At 55.5% G+C, this 10,689-nt stretch overlaps 1 protein-coding gene across 2 annotated transcripts in view; it reads left to right on the top strand.

Moving 5' to 3' along the window:
- The window catches only part of SLC39A11 (solute carrier family 39 member 11), a 100,526-nt gene extending 97,443 nt beyond the window's left edge, over positions 1-3,083 (top strand). For both annotated transcript variants that reach the window (XM_026861074.1, XM_026861073.1), the window contains exons 8-10: positions 41-139; positions 1,111-1,269; positions 1,394-3,083. In XM_026861074.1, the coding sequence (XP_026716875.1) occupies positions 41-139; positions 1,111-1,269; positions 1,394-1,472 (337 nt within the window). In that variant the 3' untranslated portion in view covers positions 1,473-3,083. The remainder of the gene's footprint in view (positions 1-40; positions 140-1,110; positions 1,270-1,393) is intronic.
- Positions 3,084-10,689: the final 7,606 nt, after the last annotated feature.

The following is a 10,689-nucleotide window of genomic DNA, read 5'->3' as shown; positions in this document are numbered from 1 at the left end:
TTTTTTTTTTTTTTTTTTTTTTTTTTTTGTGTGTGGATAGGAACTTAGCGATCGGGATTGGGATCCAGAATTTCCCGGAGGGCCTGGCCGTCAGCCTGCCTTTGCGTGGCGCTGGATTTTCAACGTGGAAAGCGTTCTGGTAAGCCGAGCTCCTCTTCACGCGTGGAGGCAAGAGCCCTCTGCCAGCAGCTCTGCGTGAGCGGGCGCCTAGAGATTTCCTCCCTGTATCCATTTGTGTTGCTCTGTCACGGAGCTGCATGATCCCGGTGGGTCGCCCCATCCTGCTTCAGGTGCCTGCCCAGCGCCCAGATCCCGCACTAAAGAAGTTTGGGTTTTTGTTTTTTTTTTTAAAAAAAAAGGTTGGGTTTTTTTGTTTGTTTGTTTTGTTTCATTTTTTCTCTTGCTTCACTCTGGGCTGGATTTCAAACACACTTTTAATTCTTTTTTTTTCTTTTCCCGGAGGTGAAAAAGCCAAGGGCATGAACCCTGCGAGCGCAGGGCCGCGTTCCTGCCCGTGCACGTGCGCTTGGCCGGGTGATGGATGGGAGGGCAGGGGGGCGGCTTGGAAACGGCTCTCGCCAAAGCTTTGTTTTCTTTTCCTCCCACCCACCTCCAATTCAGTAAGCACAGCCAGTGCTGGGACTTGCACTGGGGTTGCTGCTGCCGGGAAGGGAGTTCCCATGGTCTGCAGAGTTAAACTAGTCCTAGAGGGAAAGAAAACAAGGGGGAAGAGCCCAATTTCATCCTGGTTGAGGCTGTGGGCACATGTCTTCTTTGGGACTGAGCTACGCCGGTCGGATGTGTTTCCCCTGTGACCCATCCCTGCCCACGAGCTGGATCCCCAAACCTCACAGAGCTTTTGGGGGAAGGAATCGGATCGTGCCTTAATTCCCTTCCTGAAAAAATCCGCTCGGTTAGGTTAAATCACCTTCCTTGCCCGTTTAAAATAATCCAGGTAGCTTGGCCTGGTTTGTCTGGGTGACCGGCCTCCTCCTGGCCATGGTGGCCTTAGGGAAGACCGTGGGGATGGGGAGGTGCAGAGGGAGGGAGGGGGGCTGCGCCACCCCTCGGGCCATGGCCCCGGTGGCTTTTAGTCTCGGTCTGTCGCAGGTACGGGCAGCTGAGCGGCATGGTGGAGCCCTTAGCCGGCGTGTTCGGTGCCTTCGCCGTGGTGGTGGCAGAGCCTCTCCTCCCCTATGCCTTGGGCTTCGCGGCCGGAGCGATGGTCTACGTGGTGATGGACGATATCATCCCCGAGGCACAGACCAGGTGAGAGCCCGCGGGGACCACCGGGCAGACGGACACGGCGGGAAGCACGGAGGACCCCAGAAGATCCTTTCCCTCGCCCCGGGGGCAGATGGAAAGCTCACGCCCTCCCCTTTTCTCTCTGCAGTGGCAACGGGAAGCTGGCGTCCTGGACCTCCATACTGGGATTTGTGGTGATGATGTCCCTGGACGTTGGGCTCGGGTAGGGCAGAGCGCCGCTCCCCGGGGGAAGACTTCAGAGCCACTTGTGCGGCGGCGTTTGGAACTGGACACGCGTTACCCTCTGGACTTTGTATATATATTTTTTTGGATCTGGTTTGGTGTTGATTTCCTATAATTTTATATCTCTTTCTTCCCTCCAACGTCATGTCGATGGTTTTCAAAGCACAAATACAGGTGGTTCCTCGCGGGTCCTGGTTTCCTTTCGCCACCAGATTATTTTTTTTTTTTTCTCTTGGGAGGGTCGTTGGACGACGCGTTGGCTGGGCTGCAGGTCACCCTGTCCTTTCCCTTCCATGCTGGGCTGGTTTCTCTGAGTCAGGTCACTCTGGGTTTTGATCATTTTTGTTCTGTAGAAGATTAGAAATTCACTGTCGCGTGTTTAAGCTGGTCCGTGGTGAAGTACCAAGGCATTTGAATGGAGTAAACTCCTTACAGAGTCTCGATTTCCACAGGTTTTTTGGAGGGCAGGTAGAAGGCGTTAGGGCTGAGGTAACACGTACAACACTTTGTGGGATCGCAGGTCTTGCGGATCCTGCTGGTCCTTGGGAATGTCTTAGGGTATTAGTTTTGATGGATGCAAATAGTCCAGGCAAATAAAAATGAATTTTCTTGGGATCTCTGTAAGAGAGAAATGTCATTTTTTCCTGAGTTTATCTCATAAGTGGTGCGTTGATGCAGTGCATTGTGTTCAATACCCCAAGGTTTTCTCTGGAAAAAAAAAAAAAAGGGGGGGGGAAAGAATAATTTATGTTTTCTAGCATGTACCCTTTGCAAAAGCAAGGTGTGGTCACCCACATTGGGGTTGATGTGCTGCCTGACTGGTGGCCAGCGGGCTGGGCCTGGCCTTGCCAAGCGCTTGCTGGTTTACAGCTGCTGGTTCCACTGGTTCTGACTCCCCGTAGAGCCAACGCGGGTTCCCCCCGGCCGTGGCCCTGGGTGCTCTTCGCCCCGCAGAAGAGCTTGGAGCTGAGTCAGGACCTGAACGTGCCGGGAGCTCTCGTCTTCCTGAGCAGCATCAGGATGAAATAATTCATCAGGGTGAATTAATTATCCTACCTGAAGAGCCAGAAACACGCACCGTGTACCTGCCCCTTCGCCCTCTGCTTTTCCAGCATCTCTTGTTGGACGGCTGAGTCTGAGCAGGCAGGATTAGGCCTTTCTAGGCTGAGGAGCGAGCCCTGCCCGTCCCTCCCCGTGCCCGCAGCGAGGAGCGAAACGCCGAAGCTGGAAGGATGCTGTAAACCTCACCTCCCTCTTCCCCAAGGATGCTTCTGTCTTCAGTAACGAGGGGTTCGTTAGACCCTTCAGTGGGAATAACTGGATCACCTGGCTGCCGCCAGCAACCTGGGGAGCGGGGCTACCAGCGGGCGGTCACGGGCCACCACTCGGTCCTGCAGGAGGGGCAGCCAGAGGGAACAGGCTGGAATAAACTAAGCCAGAGCCATGCGGTTTTGTTTGGTTCTTTTTTTTTTTTTTTTTCTTTGGTTGGGTTTAATTCGTACTTCATTTGCGTGTCACGCTGGATGATACAAGGCTACTGGTTGCCAATGGATTTGACCTTTTAACTGTGATTGGTTTCAATAAATGGGAAATTCCGAGTTTGCGATGATTTATTTTAATGCCGTGAAGACGTGCCTTTGCTTCTCCTCCCTCCCTTCTGCTGTTTCTTTTCCTCCAGCTTAATTGTTCTTGGCTTGTCAAAGGTCCAGCTTCTCAACCAGGAAGGCAGCCTCTTTGGGGAAGGAAAAAAAGGGAAAAAATAGCCGAAGAAAGGCCGTTTTTCCTCACCCAGGCATCTCGTGAGTGTGTTTTAGTGTTCACTGGGTTTACTGCAGCCGACCGGCTCGTCCCCGGGCCCAACGCCTGACTCAGGGTTGGGTCATGCCTTAGGACTCAGAAAAAAAAGCAACCGCAAGAAATCCCCGGGGGGAAAAAAACAGCTCTGCCTGCACCCACCTGGGGGTGCAGGTTCTGCCGTCGCACACGGGGGGTGTTGCACCCGCACACACGTGTAGGTGCCGTCGCTGGTGGGGCTCGGCCCCATGGAGGGGTGTGAGAACATCCCGCAGCCCCGGGATGAGCCCTGGGGGGTGATGCTGGTTTTGCGGGGAGCAGCACCACAGTCCTGGGGGACGGGGCTGGGAAGGGGGGACCCGACCTTCGCCGGGACCCACGGGGCTGCGGGGATGAGCCGTGTCTCTCCGGGCACAGGGGAAATTCGGGGTTATGGCCCTCAGTGGGGGAAGCAGGGGGGTGTCAGGACCCTTTTTTTAAAAGCAGCAGGTGAGAGCTGGTTTAAAAAAAAAAAAATCCTGCTTTTAAAAATCTTTCCAGTCCTGAGGAGGGACAGGGAAGGGACCTGCCCAGTGCCTCCTTCCCAGTGCCACCAGTGGAAAGGCTGGGTGATCTCCCACTGCTCCTCACCTCCTTTCCCAGACCCACTAGAATTATTTGTAAAAGCTTTTAGCTCTCTTTTTCCAGCCAAAAAACCTTTGTGTTAAAAACCTCCAGGGTGTCCACGGGTCGGGATTTCTCGCAGGCTGTTGATGATATTTTCTTACTCGATTTCTGGTGTGTGGTGTAAATCGGTACCAAAAAAACCCCCACATTATACTTTTAAAGGCAGCCTTGTAATCAGTTTGCTGCGAGATAATATCACATAAAACATTTAATGCCACTTAGATGTAGCCAGCCGAGATAATTAGGTACGTCGGACCTGGAGGAAGCCAGTGGGGAGGGCGACGTGGAAAGCACAGATGAAAATCCTCTTTTTCTGTTTGTCCCCTGGAGGGAAATGAAATTATATATCTATTCCTTGGTCTGATTGAAAAGCTGGCTGGGGGCCAGGCCTGAAATTACCCGTGGAAACAGCAGCTGTCAATGAAAAGGTGGAGTTGGGAGCAAAGGAGATAGAAACACGCAGCCAAGCCCCGCAAAATGGAGACGGGCTCTGCTCCTCGGCCGGGCTGGGGGGGGACCGGCTCGCACCCCGACACCGGCCTGGAGGGGAAGGAGAGGGCGGTTTGGGGAGACCAGGCTGTTCTCAGCCCCAAACCCTTGCCTGTGTGTGCCGGGGTGGGGGGGGGCTCTGACAACGGTGTGGGGTCCCCCCCTGTCCCACGCTCGGGGTGAGCCCAGCACAGGGAGGGAGGGGGGGGTCTCTCTTTCCAGCCTTTTGCTGGGAGGCACTCAGCCTTCGGAGGGGCACTGGACCCGATTGAAATGTCCTCTGAGCCCCTTCCAAGCGTAATTTCAAATCGTAGCTTCAAAGCTGGTGATTTCTCCTAATTTCTTGGTTTAGGATTAATTTCTCGGTAGTTTCGCGCATAGAAAAACTCCAGATTCTTGGGGTTTGTCTTTAAGCAGTAATAACTTTTTGCATTGGTTGCAGGAAAACTTAAATTGTGCCTCCCCTCCATCCAGAAGCCTCAGACCTCAAAAGGTGAAGTGAAAGGTCTTTTCCTAAACAGCGCACGTACCGTGGGCTTAAAAAATAACCCCAAACCCCAGCCTAAGTTTGTGGCCTGCTTTCTGCCGGTTTTATGGATGTTTTGGGGTTTTGCAAGCCCTGCTAATTGCGGAGGGTGACCCGAGCATTTAGTTGAGAACTGGAAAAGCCCCCGACTCCTCACAGCCCCGGAGGTGGCTGCATTTGGCAGCAGGCGCAGCCCGGCGGGGGTTCGGTGCTGCGTGTGCACGCACGTGTGTGTCGGGTGCGGAGCTGGTGCTTGGAGAGACTCGCCAAGAAAAATCCCAACAAAAAAGCCCAGCGATGTGGTACCGGGTGTGTTTTGCTGCTTTTTCTTGTGCTTTTTTTTTTTTTTTTCACCGAGACGCTTTGCTGCCGTGGGCACGGTACCCAGTTAATGGCTGGTGAGAAGAGGGTGGAGGAGCCCACGGGGAAACTCCTCTGCGGAGCGAAGAGCTGCCTGGGATGAGCCTCGGGTCGTGCTTATGACTAAGTGGTGGATAGAGAAGCTGCTGAGAGCTCGGCTGCGCGGCACCGTACCCGTGTTTGCCGGGGAATTAGGGCTTTGAGAGGGGATTATTTGGGGCTATGAGTGTGTAATGCAAAGAGTTGGGCTTCTCCCTACGGCGAGGCGGCAGCTCCATCCAACCCGGAGCTGCCGGTGCAAGGAGAAAGGGCCATCGTCCCCTCTGCTTGGGGCAAATCCCACCTTCCTCCCTGCCTCCGCGTGATGCCAGGCAGCTCCCGGCGGGTGCCAGGGCGGCACGTGGCGGGCGCAGAGGTTGGCACCATGGCACGATGCCTGCTCGGCTGCTGCTCTTCCCTCCCCAGCAGCTCCTTCTCCCTGCCCGGCTCAGCTCGCTCCTGGCCAGGGAGAACGCGGTGAAGAACCGTGGTTACAGTTGTGCAACCGGGGCAGGGAAATCACTCCTCTCCCCACGCCGCCGTGACACGGGTCACGTCACCCAGCGCACGGCGCAGTGAGTCAGGGAGCAGGAATGGGCGGGTGGGCCCTCACGGGTGCCGGGCGCTCACCGGCCCGCGCCGGGGTGCTGGGGAAGGCGAAGGCGGCTGCGGTTTGCAGGGCTGGGCGGGGACAGAAAAACCCCAAGCGAGGGCTTTGCACGCAACCGAACAATAATCCCATTATTAGGGCCCATGCCGTCAAACGAAACACGGCACAAAACATTACTCGGGCTTGCAAGATGCGCGCCCAGGGTAGATCGTAGCACCTGAGTCATTGCTTATAAAGGAATGGATTTCACCTCCCTCCCCGCCCCTTAGGAAAGAAACAATTCAAACCTCAAGACAAAATGACTTCTATTCTTTGTACGTGGACTTTGTTGTACTTGGCAATGAGGCTGCAATTAAAATTGAGACGCTCTCTCTCGTGCGCTCACACGCAGGCTCCCGGCTCCGAGCTCGGGAGCAAACGTTCGGCTCCTCTTCCTGCTCGGAGCTTGCTCGGGTGCCCCAAGCCCGTGGTGCTGGCCCTGGCCGTGCCACCTTGCCTTGTTTCATCCTCAGTGCGGACCCCCCCAACCTCAGGAACAAGCCTGGTTCTGGGCGACTGGAGGGAAGACGAGAAATTATGGCTCCGGGTGCCCTTTTCCTAGGGCAGATATGACGGGGTCGTTGAGTTTCTAAGGGAGATTGAATGCCAGTCTCTCTTTTTAGGTGTATATTGGCACGCTCTCAGTATGTGTATTTAGTCTTGCATGGTCAACCAGCCCTCCAAACGTACGTGCTCGTGGCTGTGCTGGGTTCCTGGGTCTGTAGCTCCCGACTGATCCCCTGGTTGCTTTTCTCCTGGTTGCTTTACTTAAAAAAAAACTTCCTTTCAGCTGACTGGTAGAAAGGTGGCGACTGTGGGAAAGTTCCTCTCTGCCCTCTCGGAGGGATGTTCTCCAGGTGGTTTCTTATGTCTTGTGTGAGGTGGGAAAGGTTGACACGAGGGTGAAACGCCGTCGTTCCAGGAACGGCTCCGCTGCAAATTCCTCAATCCGGAGGGTTGTTCCTCGTGGCAAGAGGGAAAATTACACCCTGGGGGATCTGCATATGGCACAGCTCCGATCTTAGTACCTCTTTTCTTGTATTGAGGCTTTTACAGTGTGGAGGGCAGTTGTTTGTTCAAGAATAGGGAGAAAATATTCTTAGTATGTCCGTGGTTGAGATTTCTGGGCGATGTTTCTGTTCCTTATAATCCTATGAGGGGGTTCTTGAGAGCAGGAAACTGAGCCTGAAGGTTTATTTTAAGATAATCTTACAAAATGTTGATGATAACTAAAAAGCTTTTGTGTCCGGAGCTGGTTTGCATGGGGGAAATTGTTTCAATCTCTCTTGCCCAGTTGCCTTCTCGTGTTCTTACAGGAACAAGAAAGCGTTACAGACCCGACACGCGCTCGCTCCCCATCTCGCCTCGTACAATCCTTCTGCAGTGCCTGAAGCAGAAAACAAAAACCACCGCTCCAAACCCCCTATGAAAACAAGAGGGAAGAGAATGGCCTGGATCTGCTTTCCTTTTACTGCAAAATAATTTCCCTGCCATAAAATTACCAGCGAGAGCCAAGGGATGATTAGGTCATAGGGAAAAACGCCGGTTGGGAAACAATGGAGGGAGGTGCTGGTAACGGCCGGGGTGCAGGACTCCCCACTGCCCTGGGCTTCCCCCAGGGACCCCCACTTCTGCCAGGACCTCCCCCTCCGCCAGCCCCGAGCCCCAGCGCTGCTCCCCCAGCTCGGCGCAGGACAAGCGAACAGCACCAGCACTCCCACCCCTTTGGATTTCCCTTTCTTTCCCAAGGTTAAAGCGACAGCAAGGGCTGGAGCATCCCTGTGTCTCCCAGCCTGGTGTTTCCATCCGGGCTGGCAGCAGAGCGAAGCATGAGGTTGGATTAAGAGCACCAAGCAGCATCTCACCGCGTGCTTTGTTTTCCCCTTTCCTTTCCGGGACCTGTTTTGTCCCGGAGCTGCTCTGTCTCCATCCCTACCACCTGGCTTGGGGCTTGCAGGTCCTCTCCCCTGAATGTGGAGTCACTGGCATGTCCCTAGAAGTCACAGACCCCTGGGAATTCAGACGAGATGTCTTAAAACTCGGTCTTGGTGCAGGTTTCACAAAAGCTTTCCAGTGCCCTCCAGTTGTGGGTGGTGGCTGCCCGCCCCACAGGAGAAAAACCCTTTGGAGACCAGGCAACAAATCCAGACAACAAGGGGCCCCCGAGGCCTCCCAAGTCATTAAACAAATTAAGTTGTTTAGAACAAGGAGGCCCAGGTGACTGGGTGTGAAAGCCCCCAAGGCCTCCGTAATTGCTGTGTAAAGGCAACACTGGTGGGTGGAAAGGAGACAGAGAGGTTTGGGGGGGTTTTTTCCTCCCGCCCCGTTCCCCTGGCGCAGGGGCAGCAGCTCCAGCCGCCGTTGGCTCCATGGGGTGCTGGGGACTTGGCCACGGTGGCACCGGGAGCACGGGCCGGGAAGCCCGATGTGATGCTGCGAGGGGCTGGGCTGGGCCTGGGCTTAGGGATGGGGCTGAGAGACCCCCCAGCCCTCCCATGGGGGCTTCGTTTCTGTAGCTGGAGCTTCGCTGCAAACCCCCCGAGGTGGTTCCTTGCCTCTGAGCCCTGTCCTCGCTCTTGCTGCTTCCCCAGGCTCAGAAGGGGTTGGTGAACAAAAAGTTGGGTTTATGTTTAACTTGCGCAAATCTTTTTCCCTTCAGCTTTGTGCAGAGGTGAGCGGAGATGCCACCTCCACGTCAAACCACCGGCACGGGGTACCGAAACCTCACGGAGCTCCGGAAGGAAATAGAGGAGGTGCTGCCTTGGCTTTCCTCTCAGCCGAGGAAAGAGGCAAAATTCCCAAACTCTGTCTCTCCGTTTCCAGGCTTAGACACTCGCTGTGCCCAGAGATAACAAACTGATAAGGTGGAGCATCACAATCTCCCTCGGCAGCGGGATGCTGCGGGGGGGAGCAGGAGCCTCCGGCGGGTCCGGGACCCCCAGCTCCAGCTCCCCCAAGCCCCGTGTGACGGGGACTGGGCTTTCTTATTCATTTCTTACAGACGTCAACCTTTCCGGTCCCTTTTAATGATTTGTTCGGTTGTTCTCAAATTAAGAAAACTGAAAATACCAGCGGGAAACACCACCCTCTGCAGCAAAGCTGTGAGGCAGGAGGGGAAAATGCCCCTTTCCAGAGCCGGATGCTGAGTTTTTGATCACAATTATTTAACACAGCCAGGACCATCTCCGTGGGGCTGCTTAGTGCCCCTCAGCTCAGGCACGGCTGGGCCAAAAGTCCCCATTTGCAAAGGCTGCAGATGCTGTTACCACAGAGGGGTCTCTGCAGGGTCTCCGGCTGCATTCCCAGCGTGGAAAACACGGCTGAGCCCCAGGAAGAGGTCTGAGGTTCCTTCTCTGGTGGGGGTGGCTTCTCTTTCGTGTGTTTTGGGGTTTTTTTTTCTTTTTGTGTGTGTGTTGGTTTTTTTTTTCCCTCCCCCTCTCCTTGAAGCTCTCCGAAACAAGTGCTGTTTTATTGCAGATAATTTCCCAGCTGCACAAAGGCTGCCTTGTACCGCTGAGCTCCAGATGTTTAACATTTCACAAAAAGCTAATCATAAGGTACCTGTTACACTGGAGCACCAGCTGACCTGGATGGGGAGAGAGAGCTGCCTTCCAGCCTTTGCCTTCCCTCTCACAGGCAGCTGCCGGCACATCCCAGCCCTCAGGAGAGCAGATAATACCTGGTGCGTCGCAGGTGACTGGGAGACAGTTCGTGCCACCCTTGCTTGGGGTGCAGAGGGTGGGGTGCCACGCACAGAGCTTTGCTTGAGACGGGCTCAGCAGGAGCAGCTGCAGGGCCTGATCCCTTTTGCTGATCCCTTTTTCGGGGGCTCACGGCTCTGTCGGAGGGTGCCGACAGGTGGGGCCGGGGGTCCGGATTGCGGCTTCCCACCCGCCTGTGAAAAACGGGCATCTCTGGGGTGGGGGGCACGCCGCCTTAGAAGGAGCAGCAAGGGGGTCCTGGGGGCTGGAAGGCTCCGTCCTGGGGAGTTGGTTGGCCCTGGGATCAGCGATGTGCAGCTCTGGGTTGTCCTCGGGGGCTCTGGCACAGCCCCGGCTAGCCGGCAGCTCCGCGGCTGCCGTGCCCTTGCCCTCGCCGCGCTGCCAGCTCGGGACGGATCCTGCACAGTCCTGAGGGCTGCGGTCCTGTGGCCGCCTGGCTCCGCTCCATCCCCACCCCATTCCTTTGACTGCAATCCCTTAATTGTTTCAAAAAAGCACATGACAAAAGGCAGGGAGATAATTACAGTCCCTTGCCCCCCCCGTTATCTCTGGGGAGAGCGTGTTGGGCAAATAGAAAACAGAGAATTAATTCTGGCGGTGGCCGGGGCTCGGTGGCCCAGGCCCGGCGCGGCAGGCAGGGCTGATTTACTGCCGTTGTTCACAGCTATATTCAGCGTTTTATTGCAACTATAATTATTGTTCTCCGTCAGGAGCTGGCGGAGATGTCAGGCCGGCCTCGGCCGTTCCCCACTCCCGTGGGCAGAGGTTCGGGCAGGCAGGGCTGGTCCCGGCGCGTCCCGCCTTGGCGCTGCTGCCCAGTGTCCCCAGGTGTTTGGGGACAGCGCTGGCTGCCAGCGGGCAGCGACCCTCTGCCTTCCCGTGGCGCTGCCGTGAGGATGAGCGCGTCTTCGAGGGATGCCTTCCTCCCCAAACCCCCTGAAATGAAGGCGCAAGGT

This window comes from Athene cunicularia (assembly GCF_003259725.1).
Source record: "Athene cunicularia isolate RWA chromosome 18 unlocalized genomic scaffold, athCun1 chr18_part1, whole genome shotgun sequence".
In the NCBI taxonomy this organism is placed as follows: domain Eukaryota; kingdom Metazoa; phylum Chordata; class Aves; order Strigiformes; family Strigidae; genus Athene; species Athene cunicularia.
Note: the sequence above shows the minus strand (reverse complement) of the source record. Positions and strands in the feature narration are given on the sequence as shown.